Source organism: Antechinus flavipes, chromosome 1, assembly GCF_016432865.1.
Source record: "Antechinus flavipes isolate AdamAnt ecotype Samford, QLD, Australia chromosome 1, AdamAnt_v2, whole genome shotgun sequence".
Lineage (NCBI taxonomy): Eukaryota > Metazoa > Chordata > Mammalia > Dasyuromorphia > Dasyuridae > Antechinus > Antechinus flavipes.
In genome coordinates, this window is record NC_067398.1 from 5,058,916 (window position 1) to 5,082,053 (window position 23,138).

General features: G+C 47.4%; 1 protein-coding gene across 1 annotated transcript in view; it reads right to left on the bottom strand.

Moving 5' to 3' along the window:
• The window catches only part of HECW1 (HECT, C2 and WW domain containing E3 ubiquitin protein ligase 1), a 183,928-nt gene that overhangs the window by 60,006 nt on the left and 100,784 nt on the right, over nt 1-23,138 (bottom strand). The window contains 4 exon segments of the mRNA XM_051978484.1: nt 2,197-2,297; nt 4,527-4,669; nt 9,880-10,049; nt 17,829-17,904. Of these exon segments, the coding sequence (XP_051834444.1) occupies nt 2,197-2,297; nt 4,527-4,669; nt 9,880-10,049; nt 17,829-17,904 (490 nt within the window).

The window sequence follows — 23,138 nt, forward strand, 5'->3', positions numbered from 1 at the left end:
CCTGCTAAGGATTAGCTAGGGCTGCTGCCGGTGGTCAGTGTGTGTGTGTGTGAAAGGGGAGCTATTTCATACCTCGGGCCTTTCCAAGGAACACTGTGCCTAGGACAGCCCGGGCTGGGGATGCCAGAGGTGAGGAAGGAGGTTTGCTTGAGCCCTGCAGGCCAGAACCAGGGGCTTCCCCAATAAGTGTAATTAATGGGTTGTATTGATGAATTTACTACCATCCCAGACTGTGTGGACAAATCCATCAGTCATTGGGAAGGGGGAGCACAGAAATGGAGACGTACCCCAGGATCCTGATTGCATGACCCAGGATGCTGAGTTGCGTGTTTGATTTTTGCAGCCGTGCAATGGCCAAGACCACGTGCTCCCAGGAGTCACTGGTGTCCTGGGCCAGGACTGCCCTGCCCCACCCAGCTGCCTTTCTTTAGTCTCTCCGCTGACTGGACCTACCAATGATACCTGAAGGGGAAGGGAAAGCAGCCTGGCTGCAAAACAACTAGCAGGTTGGGGTTGGGCTGGAGAACTGCCTGAATCCCAAGCCCCAAGCCTGTCGGGAAAACAAACACAAACCTAAAACCATTTTCCAAGGACCAGGCTGCAGGCTGTGGACCGTTGGATGACCTAGATCCCTGCAAGATGTGATCCCTGCAAGGGGATCACCTGGTTCAGTCTCTTCCCTGGCAGATGTGAGAGCCGTCTCCTCGGAATGAGAGCTCTTTGAGAAACAGAGCGGGGATGTGGGCTCTCTTTGTATTCTCAGTGCCTGGCACATAGTAGGTGCTTAACACATGTTTGTTAACCGACTGCCTCATCAGTTTGGCTGTGCACTTAGTTAGGTCTGAGGTGGAAAGTGCACATATTCCCAACAGCCCAATAGACAAAGAGCTGGTCTTAAAGCCAGGAAAACCTTTGAAAAATATTGGCTGTGTGACTCTGGATAGTCATTTCATCATCAGCTTTTAAAAATGTAAGTTGTAGAGATGTGGACCTGTTCTATCTAAAGGATTTTCCTCACCTGGGAGTTTCTTATACCCCTGAAATCCCAGATTCATTCCTTTTGCCCTCTCCTTATTCCTGACTCCCAGTCCAACATTCATCCATCTGCCTTGTTGCTTCTCTGGGTTTGTCTGGCTCTCTGCAGGCTGCCAGAGGCCCAATGGCTGTCTGGCTCTCTGTTAGAAGTCCAAGTCAATGGTTTCTTTCTCCATTTATATTTGTGCAAGGTGCCCGAGACCCAGCATGTCTCTCCCCAAGGGGTCAGTTCTTTCTGGATCCCGACTATCTTCATGATTTACTAGCAAAATTCATTCCCCAGAGAGAAACTAGCCCTAGGAAATCCCAATCACCCCCATAGATACAAGGGAGATGAACTCATTTTGTTTTAGTGGAAGAAAATTAGGACAGGTTTCAAAGGATTGATCTTGTAGTGTGTTTGCTCATGGGTTTACCTAGACTCACCTAAAGTGTTTCTTCTTGGCAAGCAATCTTAGACAATAGGGAGCTCTGTAGAGCCTTCAGTGTCTGGCTTTTAGCTCTAAAAGATCCCACTGTGGGCCTATGGGTCTCCAGCCCCAGAAGATTATTAAATATCCGGTGCAGCAGCACGATCTCAAAAGCCCAGCAGATGCCGGTTTCTATTTTTCATTTCTCCTCTGGTGTTAGGAAGGTCTAACAGCAGCAGGAAGGGGGTTGGCTTGTCAGCGAGCCCATGCCATGTAACTATGTGGGAATGCGTGACCTATGGCTATGCTCTCTGAGTCCCATGGTGCCCAAGTTTTGGTCTATAGAGTTCTAGCTGGAAAGAGGCAATGTGGCGGCCTTAGGATCGAGGAGATCGGGGATTAAATCTGGACTCAAAATTAGATTTGTGATGTGGGGCATCTCTGCCTCAGTTTCCACACCTGTAACCCAAAGAGTTGGACTTGATGACTTTTACATTTCCTTCCAGCTTGAGAGCCATGACCCTCTGAGCCCAAGATCTTTTTTTTTTTCACACTCAGTGAGGCTTGGAATGCAGACAGGACTTATTCCCACCTTGCAGGGAAACGGGGCCCTTTGGATGGGCTGTCAGCATGCACTGTATGATGCTGGATCTCAATTGAATCCTTTGCTACCTTGGCCAGCTCCAAGGAAGCCCAGGAAGGAAGGGGCAATGAATGGCGCTTATTGCCGATAGACAGAGGCTGGAAATACCTGGGTGCATGGAAGAGGTGATCTCAAATCGGAACTGCAGCTGTCCGCTGACGTGATCAGTCGGGAGCCTGCGGCCCAGGGTGTAGCTGACCACCCTGTCCCTAGAGAGGAAGCACAAGCGTGGCCCTTGTTAATCATCTGCCATCTCCTCCAGCAGACCGTCCTCGAGAGCAGGAGCTGCCTTTGCCCTTTTCTGTGTCCCTGGCGCTTAGCTCAGCGCCCGGCTCTATCCGGCAGTAAGCAAATGTTGTCTGAGTGACCGACAAGGATCATCACAGAGGCTGCTGACAAGGATCATCACAGAGGCTGCTGACGCCTCCTGGTTTAGAGGGAAACCCAAGACCTTTGCCAGCAGCTCGCCAAAGGCGCCTGGGAGGCTGAAGAGGGCATGAGGTTAACCCATGGATTTGTCCGATGACTAGCAGTGCTCTGGTCCACAGGCTGAGACAGCTCCCGGGAATGAGAGTGGGAAGGAAAAACATTCAATTCATGAAGTCACCAGACATTTATTAAAAGCTAACTGTGGACAAGGTTTTATAAAGACAAAAATAAACCCATCCCTGCCCATGAGGAGGTTATCTTTTAGGTATCTGGCTAAGTAAAGATAAATCAGAGCAAAGAAAAGAGAAAGGAGAGTGAGAGAGAGGGGAGAAGAGAGGGAATGAGGGGGTGAGGATGGGAGGGAGGGAGAGGAGAGGAGAGGAGAGAAGAGAAAAAGGAGAAGAGAAGAGAGAAGAGAAAAGAGAAAAGAAGAGAAAAGGAGAGGAGAGGAAGGGTGGGAATGGGGGAGCTAGAAGTGGAAAGGCAGTAGAAGGAACACAAATTTGAATTACTTAGTTAATATCTTTCATAATGATCCAGGTTCCAACCTTTTCCTTCCTTGAGCCACTGGTTCTCCCTCTTTCTTTCTGAGGTTTCCCCAGGATTTGCATAATTAATCCAAAGGCAACTCAATGGGCAAAGTATAGGATTTGCATCTAGAGGGTCTGAGTTAAAATTCTGGCTTTGCTGCTTACTGCATGAAATTCCCTTCTTTCTTGTCTATGTCTCAGTTTCCTCATCTGTAAAAGGAGATTGGATGGGCAACTCCTATGGGCACTTCCAAAATGTAATGGTTATAATTTATAGATATACTCCCCTGTGTCTTTAACCTAATGATGTGGAATATTGGCCAGACTGTGAAGAGTCTGAAAATTTAGGTTCAGCTTCACGTTGTAAGCTTTTGGAAAACTTGGAGGATCATAGAGATCGGGGAGGAACCCCCGAGATGATCTAGCCCAACTTGTTCATTTTATAGATAAGGATTGCATGGCTCCCTAAGGCTAAGCAGTTTGCCTAACTCCATCTAGGTAGATGGATGGGATGCTCAAGGGAGAAGACCTACAGAACAGACTCCTTTCCTGGAGTCCCTAAAGATGGGTCAGAGAAAAAGAAGTGGATCCCAGAGCTCTTCCGAGGGAGGAGAGTCCAGGGAGTAGAGGGAACCCTAGAATATAAGTACACAAGGGTAGGTGTACCTCTACATGTGCATTCACACAGACAGACAATAGCTCTGAGGTCTAAGGAAGAACAGAATGAACTGAGCATCTAGTACCTCTCAATTGGGCACTGGTTTGGTGGTGGGAAATATCATCATCTACAGCTTCTCTGTAGATTCTGATAGTCTCAGGAAACTTCTTTAAGATAGCTTCCCACATGCATGGAAGAGGCTTGAAAGAACTAAGCATCAGGGTAGCTGGGTGGTACAGTGGATAGAACCCTGGCCCTGGAGTTAGAAGAATCTGGTTCAAATCTGACTTTAGATACTTGACTTACTAGTTGAAGGAGGAAAGGAGGAAGAAAGAAAAAGAGAGAAAGAAAGAAAAAAGAAAGAAAAGAAAAAAGGAAGGAAGGGAGGGAGGGAGGAAGGAAGGAAAGAAAGAAAAAAATGAAAGAAGAGGTAGGAAGAAAGGAAGGAAGAGGGAAGGAAGGAAGGAAACAAAAAAGAAAAAGAAAAAAGAGAGAAAGGCAGGGAGAAAGGAAGAGAGGAAGGAAGGAAGGGAGGGAGAAAGAAAGGAAGGAAAAGAGGAAAAGAAGGAAGAAATAATGGTCAATCAAGTCCATCTTCTATGGACTCATACCCAAACACCCCCTTGAGCTGGGCCCTTTCCCTGTGACCTGGGGCTGCTGACTTTCTCACAAAATCAAGCACCATTGTTTAAAATAGGAAGTGAGAATGTTCTGAGGCTCCAAGAATTAATGGCAGGGGAGATTCAGCCCCTGGCTCACTCCCCAGGCCAGGGGCTCCTCAGCCCGGCTCAGCACAATGACATTAGATGGAGCACACTTACCCGATGGCGTGTCTCTCCAGAAGCCTCTGCACAGGCATGGACAGCTTCCCCAGGAAGCGTTTGATGATGGGGCGGCTCTTGGCGAACTTGTCCTTCACCTCAATCTCCAGCACATCCGTGGGCAGGGAGACGAAGCTGAAATGCTGAAAGGAAAGCACAGGCCATGCAGGTGAGCTGATGGCAGCCTCCTTGGGCCCTGCCTGCCAGCACTTCGGGGGGCCGAAGTCAGGATGTGGACACGGAGGAGGAACGCTCCCCTGGGCTCCTTAAGAACTGGGCAATGGGCACTGGACATGCAGACAGGAGATCTGAGTTCAAATCCTGTACCTGCAGTTTTCACTGATCTGAGTTCAAATCCTGTACCTGCAGTTTTGGCTGGGGCAGGTCTCTGGGACATGAATTTGGCAGGAAGGTGCTCAGCTGCATTGGAAGAGGGGACTTTCCTCCTTGGGAGTTCTCTAGGGCAATGGAACCATGTTTGGTCCCTATCCTGAAAGATGAGAGTTTTGGGGAAAATGGCCTAGGCTGTCCCAAGAAACGGAGGGATAGACACAGGAAGGGAGAGACAAAGAGAAGAAGAAAAAGAGAAAGAAAAGGAGTGAGAAAGGGAGGGAAAGAAGGAGGAGGGAGAGAAGGAATGAGTGAGAAAAGGAGGGAAAGGGAGGGAAGGAGTGATGAAAGGAAGAAGGGAGGGAGGGAAAGGAGAGGGAGGGAAGGAAAGAAGGAAGGAAAGAAGGAAGGACAGAGGGCAGCTGCCTCAGTTTCCTCATCTATAAAATAATAGCAATAATACCTACTTTACAGAGTTGTGAGGATCCAATGAAATACTTGTGATTATTACTTTCTTAATTAAACAGCCAATGCTAGCTACTATTATTTCAGTATTCCAAACATTGATTAGACTTCTCTGGGGTGCAGAGCTCTGTGCTGCTTGTTGGGGGAGAAATAAAGGCCCAGCTCGTATGGGAGCTCATGGTTTGGAGAGGAATCTGACCCTAATGGGTCAGATTAAGAAGTTGCCAGAGCAATGGGTTAGCACAAGTTCTGAGGGGTGGCTGTCAGTGACAGGATGAATCCTGGCTGACTTCTTGGAGAAGGGAGCATCTAAGTCAAGGTGGATAGGAAGGTAAAAAGATGACGAGAAGGAGGAAGGTTTCAGACAATCAGGAAAGCGTGGACACTTTCCCACGCAGAATAGCAAGGGTAGGGGAGCCATTCAGCACGGATAACTTATTAAAAAGCTTGGCAATCACTGTGGGTTCTCACTGCTACTCCAGCTAAGGAAGAGCAGGGATGGTCAGCAGAGCGTGTGATGGCCTCCGTTCCTCTGTGGGCATTCTGGGCTCCCCACTTCCCTTGGGCATTTTAACCCAGTTCTGTCCAAAGCTGAGACTATGAAAAGGTGCTGGACAACGTGATTCATTGGGAGTAATTTGAATGAAAAACACTTTTCTCCCCTTTCCAAACACAACCAACAGGATTATAGCAGTCAGTCACAGAGTGTTTGGCACACATGGTGTCACTGCAAGGTCCTTTCTACAGACAAGAAAACCACGTCTAAGACAGAGCCGCTGATTTGTCCAGAATCACACAACTGGTCAATGTGGGAGGAACCGGTCGAATCCGGATCTTTCTTGGCTTCAGGTCCAACACACGTCCCATGATGATATGCTGCCGCCTTTGCAGGTTCTTTATTGTTCATGGGCCAGAGAAGAGATTTGCAGTCTGGGTTTAGGAGTCACAAAGGTCTCTCTTAGTAGGAGATTGGCCCAAGGCCACCAGACTGGGCCCCAAAGAAAAGAATCTGGGCCTGAACTGGACACTTGGTTCCTTAAGAATCACATTGACCCACACCCAATACCCCATACCAAGATAAGGTTGAACTGGGTTCATGATTTAGCTCAGAGTTTCCACAAGTCAAGGTCTGATTATTCCTAGAAAGTTAAAATGTTCCAGAAAGATGAGCGTGGGATTGCTCAGAGGAACCAACTCTCCAAAGGAATGGAAGCCCATTGCGCCTTCACTCACCTTTGTGACGTAAAGTGACTGTAAGCATTGGCCTAAAGCATCCTTTCCTGCCATAAATGATTCATCACGGGAATGAATAGGGATGGTGGGCTCGGAGGAGTAAAGGAACAGGCAGGAGTCCTCACTAAAGAGAGAGCTAGGAAGATCACCTGACTCTCAAAGCATCCTCCTATCATAGGCAGAGCCTGAGACCTTTTCTCCTCCAGTTCCCAAAGATATGGGAGATAGAAGACTCCCATGTTGCCAACAGCTCCACCCACTTACTGACATGAGAGACCTAAGCAGGGGAGACTGCTGAAGAATTGTGTGTGTGTGTGTGTGTGTGTGTATAAGTGTGTGTGAGTGTGTAAGTATATGTGTGAGTGTGTGAATGTGTGTGTGTGTGTATAAGTGTGTGTGAGTGTGTAAGTATATGTGTGAGTGTGTGAATGTGTGTGTGTGTGTGTGTGTGTGTATGTGTGCAATTTCCCGTATTCAAGCAAAGCCAAAATGGACAGGAGTTTAAGAAAACAGCCCCTCAGGACAGCAGCATTATTCAGAAAGAATTGTCCTTCTACAGGATTTAGGATGTATCTATGTCCATTGGCATCTGGGAGAAAGAAAAAAAGAAACTGGGCAACTAGGTGGCGCTGCAGGGGATAAAGTTCCAGATCTGGAGTCAGAAACTCATCTTCTTGAGTTCAAATCCAGCCTCAGACACTTATTAGCTGTATGACCCTAGGCAAGTCACTTCATTTTGCTTCAGTTTCCTCATCTGCAAAATGAGTTACAGAAGGAAATGACAAACCAGAACCTTTGTAAAGAAAACCCCCAAAGGGATCTGAAGAGTCAATCCAAGTGAAATGATTGAACAGTAGCAACAACAAAGTGCGCAAAGGACGGCGTTAGGAGTAAGGCAGATGGTGGAAGGCTTCCTGAAGGTGAGAGTTTAAATGCAACATGAAGAAAGCCAGGGAGAAGATGTTTTGTTTGAATCACAGAGCTGGAGAATTGGGAGGGACCCCAGAGACCTCGTCTAGTGCATCCCGTGTAGCTCTCCTCCTTCTTAGCAGGGGTTAGGCTAATCCCTTCTGGTTCCACTTGACTCATGACCAAGATTTTCCTGACATTGAGCCCAAATGGATTCCCTATCTAACCTCCTCCTCCTCCTATCCTTTCCTCCACTGGCCAGCCTCTCCAGCCACTGGAACGTAACCTTCTCACCTCCCTGGCTAAACATTGCCAGGTCCTTCAATGATTTTACATGTCTACAAAATAAAGTCTAAAGTTAATTCTTTCAGATCGCAGTATCCTTCAGATGTTCCCTGAGAGGCAGGCTAGATGATCAACCAAGCAGTAAATAGACAAGCATTTATTAAGCCCCTACTATGTGTCAGATACTGTAGATACCACGACAAAAATTCAATAATCTGTCCTATCAATTATGAGCTTCCTGACTTTTCCCTTTGTGCTACACACAGTAGGGGTTTAATAAATGTTTGTTGTCCAACTGCCCTCGAGGAGTTTAGATTCTATGAGCACAATGTACAGATAGAGTCCAGATCATGCGGGAGGTGGTGGTGGCTGGAAGGTGCTATCGGCTGGAGCGGGAGAAATCAGGAAAAACTTCCTGTAGAAGGTGGTGTTGGAAGGAAGCTAGAAAGGCGGAGGTGAGGAGGAGAGGCACGCCAGCCTCAGGGATGGCCAGGGCAAAGGCCAGTGTGCTGAGGATAAGGAACAGTAGGAAAACCCTAGAGTATATGGAGAGGGGCCATGGGTCAGAAGGATCTCAAGTTGGGTTGGGGACAAGCTGTGAAGGGCTTCCAATTACAGAGTAGTCTCTCTTTGTTCCTAGAGGTAATAAGGAGCCACTGAAGTTTACAAAGGGAGTGAACTGTCAAGGTCAGACTTCTTGCTTTAGGAAAATCATTTTGGCAGCTATGGGAAGAAGAGATGGAAGGGCATTTGAGAAAGAGGACAATAAGGGGCTGATGACACAGGCCAAAAGAGAGGTGATGAAATTCTGAATTAAACTGTTATCTGTGAGATAGGAGAGAATGGGACATAGGGGAGATAATGTGGAGGTGCAAAAGATGATATTTGGCAGCCGTTAGGATTGGGGGTGGTGAGAGAGTGGGGAATAGAGGGTGAGTCTGGGATTGCACATGTAGTGACCGGAAGCATGGGAGGGTTTTGGGGGTTAATAGAATAGAGAAGTTTAGAAAAGGAGCAGATTTGGGGGAAAGATGAGGAATACTGTTTTGGACATGTTGGGATGTCTCGGGAGTATCCAGTTGGTGGTTGGTGATGGGGGACTAGGTTTTGGGAGATAGACCTGGGAATCTTAGATGTAGGAATCATCTGCACAGAGCCAATGATTAAATGATGAGAGCCGAAGGGCCATCAAGGAGAATGGGAAAGCAGAAGTGGGGGGGGGGGAGATACTGCTCCACAATCTCAAAGAAGGCAGAGTAGGCAGGAATGCTTCAGAAAACTCAAGGAGGATGGATGGGGATTTAGAAAAGATCATCAGATCTGGTAATTAAGAGTCATCAAACAGTCAACTTTCATTGAATGATGAGACTAGAAGCCAGATGGCAAGGAGCTCTGTGTGTGTGTGTGTGAGAAAGAGAGAGAGAGAGAGAGAGAGAGAGAGAGAGAAAGAAAGAGAGAGAGAGACAGAGACAGAGAGAGAAAGAGAGAGAGAGAGAGACAGAGAGAGAAAGAGAGAGAGAGAGAGAGAGAGAGAGAGAGAGAGAGAAGAGAGAGAGAGAGAGAGAGAGAGAGAGAGAGAGAGAGAGAGAGAGAGAGAGAGAGAGAATATAGAGGCAATGACTAGAGACAGCTTTGTCTCTGAGGGTATCTGGGAAAGGGAGATAAGCTAAAGAACAAGAGGGAGAAGCAATGCTGCTCCAATGAAGGGATTCTGTTTTTTGTTTTTTGTTTTTTTAAATCAAGGATGGAAGAGAATGGGCTGGAGGTCAAATAGGCAAGAAGTGACAATTTTCAGTCCAGTTTTCTGGCCCCTTTTGTAGCTAGCCTGATAAGATGAAATCATGGAGGGAAATCAGATATACATGAAGAGCGTGCATCTCATTCTTGGACTCACCATGGAGCTTTGGAGCAAGACATAATCTCTAAATATGCTTATTTGCTCAGCAGCTCAGGTGAGATAAGTTTTATTCTATGACATTCACTTTTCATTTGAACTGGATGAAAGATGAGAGATGATTAGGCAGGTGGGGATCATCAACGTGTGCTGCCTTTAGTTTCTCTCCTTGTTTTCCCAGAATTCATCTCTCTCCTTGTCCCACACCTTCCCGCTCTCCCTCCTCCCTGTGCTTACCTCCGCTTGCCAGATGGGGTTCACAGTGTTACATATGATCTTGGACCTCTTCTCCTGGCCATGGTGAGGAAGAGCCGGAAAGATGCTGTGTTTCCCTGGCTGGATGGAAATCTTCAGATAAGGATCTGGGTTAAAGAACATCCCTTTCTTCAGTCCCATGGCCTGGAAGTCTATAAAAAGAAGGAAATTCAAAGGTTGAAATTTATTCTGAGTAATCCTCACTCGGATTGGTCCTTACCCAGGAGAAAAAATCAGGAGGGAATATGGAGAATGTCCCATGCTCACCTGCTTCCATCAACTATTCACAGGTTTTCTATTTCGGAAATGTTCTCCCTTCTCATCTCTGCTCCGAGGATTCTGACTTCCTTTGAAAAATCAGCTCAGATGCCATTTTCTACAGGAAGTTTCCCTTGATCTCCCTAGTTAGTCCTCTCCTCAATTTGCTTTGGATTTCTGCTCCATCGGTGCAGACAGAATTCTGATTTTTATGTCTTGGTACCCCCAGCCTCCAGCATACTGCCAGTATGTACACAGTATGGGTTTAATAAAAATTCTTTGGATTGGACCAAATCACCTTTTTGGAGCTAGGGAGCTGACAGATAGTTCTGGCACATTAATATCCACCAGATCTTGTGGTTCACAGCCAGAAATCCTCGTGATAAATGAGTTAATCTAGCTCTCATCCCCCCACCCCTCCTAGCCACCTTGAGGAAAATTGTTGGATCATGATTTAGAAAAGGTATCAGAATTTTTAAGAATGTTTGAGTTCTTATAAAGGAGTGCTGTTATAAGGCTTTAAGTGAAAATGAAAATGGCTCAAGGGCAATGGATGGTTTGGGGATAATGGCTGAAAGCAAGATGGAGCATTTTGAAAACAAGGAACTGCAGAAGAAGAGGGATGATTCACAGACATCCAGGAGTCAAGAGTATTGTCATCATGTCAAGGGAGAATGAGGAAGAAAGGCTTTCTGCACATTAAGTGGACACTCTGCGATGATTTGTGGGAGAGTGGGAGGGTAAGAGTCACATAGGACAGACAGGCATGAATGGGTGCCAATTGACGTCATTGAAGAGAAAGTCCACATCAAGGAGATCAGAGCTCTGATGGAATTTTTGTGTAAAGGTGGAGATTTTAGAGAAACCCTTGCTAGATCTTGTGGTTATCAGTGGGGTAGAGAGAAAACTTATCCTCCATCTTCACTGATAAGTGTAGGGACGATGGTTGTGGTGGTGGGGGGGACACAAGACCACCAAAGAGAGCAGAGCCAGTTAAGATAAACTGAGAATGTTTTTCTTTAGAAAGAAGAAACATAAGGAAACACAAAAATAGTCAGCACTAGGAAAATAACTAGGTATGGCTTGGACTGGACAATAATCCCTACCCATAGGATGGGCTAGAATTCAAGATTTGCCTATTATAGCCTCTGACCTCTGCCTCTGTGAAACTGGAGCTGAGACCGAATAACTCTTCTCTGTCCCAGAGGTAACCTATTTCTACTCTCACCTCTATAACAATTTTAAAGTGTTATTAATGTTCATTAAATTTATAGCCTCATACAAAGCTCCAGTGACCACATCTTAGTTCCAGCTCAGAGAACAGATACTTAGGTAGGACCCTTGATGTCTGATAGTGGGAGGGAGATCAGACCTTGAGAAGAACAGAGCCTTGCTTAGCACAAAGGACAGCTCCAACTTCCATCCCAGCTCCCTGTATATAAGTAGGTGATAGGCAATCAATAAACTGGTTAAATTTTATTTAAGTGGATAAAATGAAAGTGAATTTTATAAGAAATCTAGCAAGACTGTTGTGGGGGAAGGGGGAATAAGATAATTAACACAAAGAATTCAGTATGAAAGTGTATAGTTGTCCTTATCCTTCTTTTTTCCCTTATTTGGAGACAGAGAAGTCAGTGTTACTGTCATGTGGAGCTGCCAGTAAAAGGCACAGGTACTCCAGGAAGATTCTGTGTCACCTGTCATCACCAAGGTAAATACTTAAACAAATAAAAATTTTCAAGGGAAAGGACATTACTTTTGTAAGGGGTGCAACTAATTGATCAAAGTTCTTATTGAAAGTTGGGGAATTAAGTGATTGGTTTAGTAACTAGTAAACATCAGAAGGGGCCCTCAAACCCAGTTTCTGATGCCTACTCCACTACCTAGGCCAATGGTCTAAATGCCCAGTGGTTTTTCCACTTAGCTTGTTGCCTCTGAAATAAACATGGCGGTCTAAGGGAATTTATGGATAGAAATAATCTAGAATTCTAAAAGATTTTGAAAATGATTGGTTGTGAAAGACTTTTAAAAATTGGGTGACCGTGGAATTCAGGGCAATATGGAGATAGATCACATTAGAAATTGCAAATTAGGGTGAGGATTAAATGGAAGATGTGCCTAATTCAAAGAGTTAGGAAATGGTGCTGAGACTGGTCTTAACCTTTTAATAAATTATTTGAAGGAAGGAGGGCATGGTGAAATCTCAGAGTTTTCAGATAATATGATTTTTCTGGGTAATGCGATGTGAAGACGGAATAAATTTTCAAGGCTGTGTGAGTGGGCAGATGAGTTTCACTGTGGGTAAGTGTGAGACAAAGTGTTAGAGGGAAAAAAAAAACACATCCAAACATTCTCCTAGGATGGTCATTACAGACCCACTCGTTCCCTGATTTGGCTCGGTCTCTGGGGCTGCCGGGGTTACACTCCCTCCTTCCTTTCTTGCTCTTCTTCATGCAGCCTTCTATGTGGAAACTCTAAGCTATGCTGTCTAGCTGTACCATCTCAGCCCGGGCTCTTTCATCACGGTCTCTACGGTGCCAGAATCAATCTGGAGGCTGTCACTCGGACGTTAGTGGCCGGGTGCTCTGCCCGGAGGGCAGCCCTGACACCCACCAGAGGGGCAAACCCACCTCTGAGAACCTGGACCCAAGACGGGGCCCACCTGAACACCGCACCTGCCACTTACACAGATTCAGCTCTCTCGTTTCCACAGTCACATGACTTTTTAATCCCCTCTTTGAGCACCCTCTTGTGATTCAGACGCCACTTTTTCTACTCAAACACAAATCACTGAGCTCTCCACGCCTGATAAATCTCGACAGTTGCCATAAATCTGATGAATGATTTCTTGGCCACACTTCCTCATGACACTATCCAGGGCCAGGAGAATTCTGGACGGTTCCTTTCTAGCCAACTCGATGAGCTTTGACTAGCTAGAGGGTGTCCCCCTCCCTCAGTAGTGGGCTGTGAGGCAGCAGCCGGGACCCAGGAGGCTGCCTCCCGTCTCTCCCTAGCTGCTTTAGCTAGGTTGGCTTCTCCTCCGGGCGACATGGATTTTAGGAAAGGACTTGGGTAATAGGATTCAGAGGTGAAGAAGCCCTGCAGTCAACATGTCCGATGGCCTCAATTTTAGAGATGAAGAATTGGGGCCCCGAGATATCATGGGATATGCATGAGGTCAGGAGATGTCCATAATGATTCAGATCTGGATATTCCTAAATACGTCCAGCAATTTCCTCCCTCCAGCCTGAAGATTAATTAGATATTGAATTAATTGGGTCAGTTAGGCAGCCTCTCAGAAGTTCAGTTTTCCCCGCTGTCACATAAGGGATTGGACTAAATTACATCCAAGGCCCTTTCCAGCTCAGAAAACCGTTCCTCCCGACAAGAACAAAAAAATTAGAAAAAAGGTTCAGATAAACTCACAACTATCTGGAAGCAGGTCGATATTCTCCCCCGTGCTCCACACCCCAACCCCTGCTTCTGCAAACACTTGGGTGGGGCTGGGAAGGATCGTCTCCATCTTTTCTTTGGGCTCATTATCATGTCATGGCCCTCATTTGTTCCTGTAGCTATCATTCTTTCCATTTCCATCGTGGGAGTCACAGAGTAGGGTGTTTCCCTGCCTCCGCTTACCACTTTGCATTCGATAACATGGACAAATGACGTTTTTCAGCACAAGTGTAAGACTTTACATTTCAGCCTAGTAGACATCTTGCAATGGGCCAATTATACGCAGCTGTCTCCAGAACCTGTGGCTCCGGCAGCTCTCCCTGGCGCGGCGTCATCTGAGCCACACTGCCTCTGTCCCCTCCCTCCCCCCCCCCTCTGCCCACTCCCCTTCTCGGGGACACCTGTGGGTGATCTGCCCCTCCCCCTTCAGGTGGGACTGTGCAACAACCTTGTTCAGGTATGCACTTCTCAAAGCTCCCCAGGGAGAGGACTCCGAGACCTTCCTCTGTCTTCACTGTCAATATTTAACAAGCCAAGAACTTCCCCCGGGTCGGCCTTTAACACCCCTCCTGCCATTCAGCCCGTTCCTTCTCAAACTGGCGTCCCATAATCCCTCACTGACAAGGGGATGTCAGCCACACACTGCTCAGACGGCCCGTTATTAAAGAACAGCGACAAGAGATGAGCCGAGGAGAATGAGAGCGGGAGCCATCAGGCTAGGGTGCAGGTCAGCTGGAGCCTCACCTAACTTTAAGGAGGGTTCTAGCTATTGGGAGGCAGCAAAGTGGAGGGGGAAAGACCGTCCCCCTCAGAAGAAATACGAGCGTCTCGGCCTCCACAGCTCCTACAAGCGGAAGGTCATTTAATTTCTCTGAGCTTCAAGCCACCCTACCTCTGCTTGCCTCAGTTTCCTCAACTGGAAAATGGTACCACCACATTAGCACCAACTTCAGAGGGTTGTTGTGGGAATAAAATGAGATAAAATGCGCAAAGCATTTGGCTCAATGCCGGACATAACAGTGGGTACTTAATAAATGCTTCTTTCCTCCCTAATGGGAAACAAAAGGCAGTATTTTTAAAAATAGTGAAAATATGTCCAAAATAAGACTCTCAGCAGGCTGCGTCCTTTGAACAAAAGCAAGGGATGCTCTCAAGAACGGCAATCTCCCATTTCTCAGGCCAGTATCTGAGGCAGGGGGACAGAGCCATTGCAGCAGGATGAGGAACTTGAAAGGCACTCTAAGCCCTCCCATTTCTCAGGCCAGTATCTGAGGCAGAGGGACAGAGCCGTTGCAGCAGGATGAGGAACTTGAAAGGCACTGTAAGCCTCCGCCTTGCAGCAGAGCAGAGAGGCTTGGAAGGGGCGCACATAGTCCTGGGCTTGCTTCCATCTGAGCTGCCCCAGGAGGAAACAGCCCTTGATCCAGCTTTGCATGTAACATTTCCCCGGTTAATGAGCAGGGCTTTGGATTGCTTTTGCTATGGAAATGTGGGTGGGGTTTATCTTCCCAGAAAACTAATCTACCCGCCCTTAGTGGCTCAGAAGTAAAGCTCTTATTTCACCCACTAAGGGGGGAACAATGGAAAGCAGACAGATCTGCAGCCCGGCTTTCCTCTCTCCATCAATGTCATCAAGGAAACGGGCCATCGCCTATTTTTATACCAGGCTGGTTTATCTCTTTGCTCTCGAGTTGACTTTTAAGCGACCCACAAACCCTGATGTTTCTAAAGTGGTCTTCAGGGCCCTCAATGACCATGTAGCTGAAACAATCTCAGGCCATCCAGGGACTGGGAGAGGAGGCCTGGACACTTCCTCTTTATTTCAGGGCACCCCTGGGGACCAAGGGCTACCCTCCTGTGAGAACCCGCTGAGACCCCAGAGGCCAGTTGGCTCCCAACAAGCTCGATGAAAATCGACAAGACTTCCCAAGCATCTCTCTGGTCCCCAGCACTGAGACAGGTGTAGCGGAGGGATGACAGAATGACAAGACCTGTGTGCTGCTCCAGATCTTGCCCGTGATGATGGGAGAAAGCACTGAACTTGAGCCTCAGTTCTCAAACTTGGAAAATGGGGATAAAATGATAACGTTTGCCATACTTAGCTCATGAGGTGGTGACAACCAAATTACTTAGAGCACACAAAAAAGCCTGGGCAGTTGTAGAGATATTATGATTCTCATCATGATCAGAATGATGTGGATTAGGGGCCATGAGCGTCCATGGTCATTCAGAACAAGGAAATGGGTTAAAAGGAACCGGGGGAGGTTTCTGGGAGGAGGCAGGGCCTGAGCTGTTCCGTGAAAGATGGTGAGGTTCTAGATTTAGAAATGGAAGGGACTTTCGAAGCAATGGAGTCAACACCTTCCTTGATGAATGAGCGAGGGCCCGAGAAAGGAAAGGATCCCACTAGAAAATGCCTAAGGAGGGCAAGTAGATGGTGTGGTGGATAGAGCCCCGGTCCTGACTTCAAATCCAGCCTCAGACACTTAACACTTCCTAGCTGCTATCCTGGGCAAGTCACTTAACCCCTAAAGAAAAAATAAAGCAAGCAAACAAAAAGAGAATAAAACAAATCAAAAAAGAAACTGCCTAAGATAGGTTTGGAGCAGCTCCTTCTGCCTCCCCATCCAGCGCTCCCTGAATGTGAGGGGGGAGATGGCCTCAGTCTTGTCTAGCCCCCAGCAGGGCCTCCATGACGCCCGTGGGGGGCTTGGTTCGTTGGTAGGGACCAGAGTCCACAGTCAGTAGGGCAGTGACGCAAGTAAGAAGTGAAAGCTTCCCCCTCTTCCCCCCTTTCCTTTCTGCTCTCCAGCTGCAAAGAATACTTAGGAGGTGCTTATGAAATCATCAGAACACATGAGGATGCTTCAAGTATCCCTCCCGACGTGTGGATTATGCTCCAAGTCACTCCAGCCAAGCCTCAAGGATTCTGGGGTTAACCAGTGACTCAGGCTCCGGCTTAATCATTTCCTACTCTTTCCTTCTTTGCTCATTTTGTCTGCTATGGGCTGAATCATCAACATTTGCCCTTAAAAGGCAGAGAAGCTGAAAGGGAGGGGGGGTCAGCCCTTCCCGCACCTTCTTCTTTGACCAAAACGAGACCCCGGGGTCTTTGTCACACTAAGATTCCCCGCCCATCCCCACCCCCCAAATTTAACATAACTGGGATTTTAAAGCTCGGAGACTTGCTGATTTCATGGGAATGATATCCCACGCAGTAAGCAATGGGCTCTATTAGTCCATTAAGTCAGGAAAAATCTGGATTTCAGAACTGTTTATTACATGTCCTGGTGATGGGACCAGAAGCAGTCATGTCCGTTCTGAATCTCACTTTCCTCATCTGTAAAATGGGGATAATAAAATCCAGAGCACTGGTCGTGTGAGGAGCAAATGAGATAGTGTTTGCCAAGTGCTTTGTAAACATTCTAATTATGCTATTGCAATGGCCCTTATTATAACGTTGGGGAGATGGAGGCCATCTAGGAGAGCTGCTCCATCCCATGTGCTTCCAAATTTGGATTTAAAAAATAAGGTATTGGGGCAGCTGGGTGGCAGAGTGGATAAAGCACCGGCGCTGAAGTCAGGAGGGTCTGATTTCAAATCTCACCTCAAACACTTAATACTTACTGGCTGTGGGACCCTGTGCAAGTCACTTAAGCCCAATTGCCTCAGGGGGGAAAAGGTATCACTCTGCTTTGGGAATCAGGCTCTGGCACAGTCATCAAAGGTTTGCTCTTTGGGGGGCTCCCCAGGGCTATCACTCCTGGGGAACACCCTAGGGCCATCAGTCTTGGGGGACACCCCAGGGCCACTCGGGAGACACCTCCAAGCCATCAATCTCCTCCTGTGGATCTTAGCCTCAGGGAGGCAGGCTGGCCCAGGGCTGCCCCTCCTGATGATCATGACCTGTCAGGTATTACTGGAGGTCTTCATTCTGCCCCTCCACCCTAACCCGATAAGACCCAAGGGTTTTCTGTCTTTCCTTCCGGATTTCATCCCATTTGACGCTGGGAGGAGTGAGGGCTCTCCCAGCCCCCTCCCCCAGGACAGCGCCCCAGAGCCTGACTGGGCAGTAATTTTTCTGAATTTGCCCCGAGTTGGTGCCCAACTGGGGCCAAGGTGGACACTCCCCATTGCCGCTGGCCTTGCTTCCCCCTCCTCCCCCCTGCCCTCTCCAACCCCCCCTCCCGCCCCCACCCCGCCCCCGTCAGCTGCCGTACCTGAGAGCGAGAAGCTGATGAGCCTCCGGCTTCCTTGGCCCTGGGCAGCCTCCTCGTTGGCGATAGTTTTAAAAATCTGTGGGAAGAGGGATATGGGGTGAGGTCGGCGTGGGCAGCTCTGAACGCACTCCCTCCAGCGGGAGCCGGTGCCGCTGGTCAGGCTGCCCGACCCGGGGCTGTGCGCTCCAGTCTCTCCTTGGGGGCCTCGTTTCAGGCTGAGGGATCCCGCTCGAGCCCTCCTGGGTTAGCGGAATAAAGCAAGTCCCGGAGGCCCTGGGAGGCGAGTCCCGACAGCCCCGCCCCCCGCTGGGAACCGGGGGAACCTTTCCCGAGGCTGTCAGCCGGAGCCCGCTCTGCTGGGTGTGGGAGCTGGGGCTGCTGCGGGGGGAAGGGGAAGCATCTGATAGGGCAAGAGTTTGTCCCACAGCAGCAGCCTGTGGCTTCTGGCCTGGTCTCCATCAGTCTGCTGTTGTCTGCCAAGTCCTGCCATTTCTATGTTGCTCAGCATCCCCTAAAGCGGGAGCCCCTAAAATTCAGTGCCCTAAGGCAAAGCCAAGTCCCGGCTGCACTACTTAGTTAAAGCTGTGTTTGGGGACCAGGGTACCTTGGTTATTCCTGGTCTGGGGGCTTTGGAGAGCCTTGGTCTAAGGCTTTATGAGCACGTGGGGCTGGCACATGGACTAGATGGGTGAAATGGGAAGGGGGAACCCCAGCTCTGCCCGGAACCTGTGATGGAGTCTCCAAGATTGCTCACTCACTTCCTAGAGCTTGAGGGCTGGGCCATGGTCCTTGGGTAGCATTGAGTAGTGACACTCAGAGGGTAAGTTTGAACTTGACACTTTGACTTAAAGCCCAGGCTATTTCTACTGTGTGGAGGAAGCAGCTGTCCCCATGGCTCTGACCAGAAGGCAGGCTGCTAACTAGAAAGGCTTTCAGTGCTAAGCATGCTGGGTCATGGGTGATGGAAGCTGAGAGAGAATTCTCCTCCTCTCCCAGCTTCGCCCGATTCCTTCCTCCTTTTGCCCCCCTGCACTAAGATGTTCTGTCCTTCTGCTGAGGGGACATCACGGGGGGGTGGGAAGAAAGAGGAGAGGGTATTTCCTTGGACATGGACGGGGTTTCATGTACAAATGTTTCCAAAACAAAGCCTACTCGGCAATTTCTCTAAGAACTTAGCTAGGTTGGAAAGCTCGGGGTGGATGGCCTGAGGAGGGAGGCTCTCCCTTCCCCTGGGAGGGGTGGCCAGAGGGTCCAGGTGAAGGTCTCTGCCGGACCCTCCTCACGTCCATTATTTTCAGGAGATTGTTCAAAAAGACCCAGGTTGCATCAGCACCAAGTCAAAAGTTGTTCATTTTCCCAAACAAACTCATTCCCATGATTTCCTTCTTCATCAGGGGAGTGTGTATCTGGTGCCATCAAAGGGCTAAGGTGTGAACAACATCAGCCCCAGGGACTCCTGAGATCTTAAGCTCTTGGAGCAAATTTAGCTGACTTGGTGGGGGGAGAGTGTGGGTGGACAATGGCCCTGTGGGGAATAGATAAGGTGAAGAACTTACAGGAATGGATGAATTCTTTTTCTGTATTTTATTATTTCTGTATCTCTCCCATGACCTGTATAATATGTGCAGGCTCATATCTACTTGAGCCTTGGCCAGCTAGAAACATATTTCCTTAACCTGAGCTGATGACATTTATTGGTATTTGACATTTATCGATCTTTAGTCTATTAGCTGGACCACTGTCTGCTTGATTAAGCCTGAAGGCCTGATTTTCTGTTTCCTAGAAATCAGGAGATTTCAGGGAAACAGAAACCTTCCATTCCAATCTCCCCAAATAGCAACAACCAATGAGATGCCTCCCTCCCCTTCTCAAAGCTCTCTTACTTGGGATGTAATTTCTTGTGTAAAAGCTATGTATCTTTACTACTTCTTTAGCCCTCCTACCGCGAGCTCTCTCTTTCTTATCTCGCGATGGGACGGCTCATCCTCCGGAGGCTTTCAATTAACAACTTTTCTGCCTTCTATTGAGTGATCTCTGAGTAATCATTATGGGTAAGGGTCTTCTACATCCCTCACAATTGGGGGCTCATCCGGGATGGGGTCTTTGGGGGAGACGGCTATGTGCACCCCGAACAGGGACAGGCACCCACGGAGTAGTTTTCTCCATGGTCTCTGGCTCTGGGTGAGCAGCCTCCCTCCCCTCTTAGGGTCATTTTGGGTAAGGGTCTTCTACATCCCTCACAGCCCCGAGTTGTGAGCGCAGCCATTCTGGGAGCCTGTGTAGCTACATGGGTTGGAGAGGCAGGTGGGTTTCCAGAGAGGAGCAGCAGAACATTGAGACCCTGAAAGGATGGCCCAGGGGTGATGGGCAAGATGTAAGGCTACTGGTTACAGTGTGTGTGTGTGTGTGTGTGTGTGTGTGTGTGTGAGAGAGAGAGAGAGAGAGCATGTGTATGAGTGTGTAAGCATGTGTGAGAGTGAGTATGTGTGTGAGTGTGTGTGTGAGAGAGAGTGTGTGCATGTGTGTGAGTGTGTAAGCGAGTATGTGCCAGTGTGTAAGCATGTGTGTGTGTGTAAGCATGTGTGTGAGTGTGAGTGTGTGTGTGTGTGTGTGTGTGTGTGTGTGTGTGTGTGTGAACATGGCCCTCCAAGAAGCAAGCATTCCATACCATGTCAGCAGCCTGTGACCAAGCTTCCTTGAACTCTGGGAAAATGCTCGGCTCAGTTTATAAGGTGTCCTTCCTGCTTTCTGACTCACCGACACAGTCAAATCTCAATTTTAAAAGATAAGCAAATAATGATAATCTACTGAAAACCTCAAACTTACTTCAAACAATACACTATTTTATTCCAGAATAGCAAAGGTGGAAAATCTTCAGTGTGGGTTAGAGAGCACAAGACTTCGGTTGAAGAGACTTGGATTAAAAAATCAACCCTTGACATTCATTTATCTGGGTGAATCTATACAATCTCTCAGTTTTCTCATCTTCAAAATGGGTATAAATAATATTTCTTGTCCCTACATCATAGGGTGGTGAGGGAAAAATCCTGTGGAAAATGTAAAGCATTCTAGGGCATGAGTGATTGCTATCTACAATAATGACAATGGTTCATTGTAACTTTGGACAAAGCTTTCCCTCTCATTGAGCTTCATTTGCCCCTTCCACAAAATGGGGTCAAGAACACATACTGCCCACCTTCTGGGGTCATCGATGTTCTTAAAACCCCACCAGAAAGGAAGGTTAGGGTGATCGGTTATCATGTAGTGACCCAGCTTGTTAGAGCTGGTTAAGGATCTACACTATCTGCACTGTACTTTTACCCAAGTGAGGCAGGCCTTTCCCGAAGTCCTTCTGAATTGTCCTAAGCTGAAAGATTATTTAACTCTATCTTTTTGTAGGTTTTGTCACTCCAGGACCCACTTAGAATTTAACTTAACAGTGTTTCTGACAGAAGCTGTGGAGAGTGCCGACAGCTTCCTGGCTTCCCTCCTCCCCACTGTTTGTTAGGATCCGGCTTTAAATCCCACCTCTGGTAATTATCACCCCTGTAACACTGGGCAAGTCAGTCCTTGGCTTCAGTGCCCCATCTAGGAAACGAGGGGACCGAGGCAACAAAGACTCTTTATGTCCCTTCCAGCTCTGGACGATCAGTTGTCAACACTTGTCGATTCCATCTCTCTAATAACTCTCAGCAGCCCCTTTTCTCCATAGGTTTTGCATATCTCTATTTATTCATATAGGTCTTTGCATAGATTTAGAGCTAGAAGGCTCCTCAGAGGTTTGAGTTCAACCCTCTCATTTTACAGATGAGGAAACTGAGAACTGGAGCGGTCTGGATCATATAGGTAAGAAGAGAAAGACCTGTGACCTCCAAGAATATGTATTCCTGGAGGGAAAGCATAAATGTCAGCTAGTAGCATCCACCTCCCATCACCGATATGGAATACTTCTTACCGAAATGATCATCCCTATTTTACAGATGAGGAAAACTGAAGTTGAAGGGATCCTGGGAAAAGTTGGGTATAGTATCAGAGGGCATCTAGGCTTTCCCCACTTGGTTGCCCCTTGCTATTGTCTATTAACTCACACAGGAAATTGAAAAATGATTCATTATGTTATAACCCCTACATGACCAACCAGTGACCTGGTTAAAAGCTGTACTTTGTCCTTAAACTCCGTTCTGGTCAGACTGATTCCTTCCTCAGTTGAATGACCGCTTTGGCTTAGTAAGGAACAGCACCTTCAGACTTCCTGACCACTTCCATTTAACTTTCCACATTTTTCCCAGAGATCACCATTTTTTGTATAAGTGTTACACTATTCCAGAATAGCAAAGGTGGGAAATCTTCAGCATGGTTTAAAGAGCACAAGACTTAAGTTGAAGAAACTTGGATCTAAAATCAAGCCTTGACATTCATTTATCTGAGTGAACCTACACAATGTCTCAGTTTTCTCATCTTCAAAATGGGTATAAATAATATTTCTTGTCCTTGCATCATAGGGAAAAATACTTTGGAAAATGTAAAGCATTCTATGGGCATGAATGATGGCATGAACAACAATGACAAAGGCTTGTGGATGGTGCTTTTGAGTTTACAAAGCAGGTTCCCCATGATCACCTTCCTATTGAGAAGGTCCTCCAATTTTGATATGGGAAAAATGAGAAAGGTAAAGAGATTGGCTCAAAGTCACAAAGTTAGGAAACTTCCAAGAAAGATGACTTTTTTTATCCAACAATTGAATTTCTGAAGAGAAAATAGGCACTTGTCACCTTTTGCAGATAACTCCCAAATCCATTTGTGTCTGCCACTAGGAGGTCTTAAAGATAATAGAAACCCTCCCTAAAGGAATAGGGACCAGATCAGACAATACCAACAAATGGTAGCTCGAGGCTTGGTTCTGGGACTTCTTAAGAGTTAATACGGCAGACAAAGGATTCTATGAAAAGAGGCTTTGAAGAGCTCACCCCATACACACCATCTCCTTCACAGTCTGCCACTGGAGTCTGCAAGAAACTATAGCTCTGGGGCTGAAGCCATGGGGGCCCATAAGGCGACTGTTAGGATGGGGTTTTCAACAGAAATTGTCTTGAAGGAGGGTTAGATTTAAAGGGAAAGTGAGATGGTGATCCAGCCATCCAGCCAAGTGGGGAAACAACAGTCAGATAGATAAAAGAACTGAGAGGAAATGGTATCATGGAAGCCAAGGAAAGAGAGTGTCCAGAGGGAAAGAGGAGCAAACAGTAGCACTGAGAACTAGAGGAGGTCCAGGGGGACAAGGACTGAGAACAGGTTCATAAAGTGAGCTTT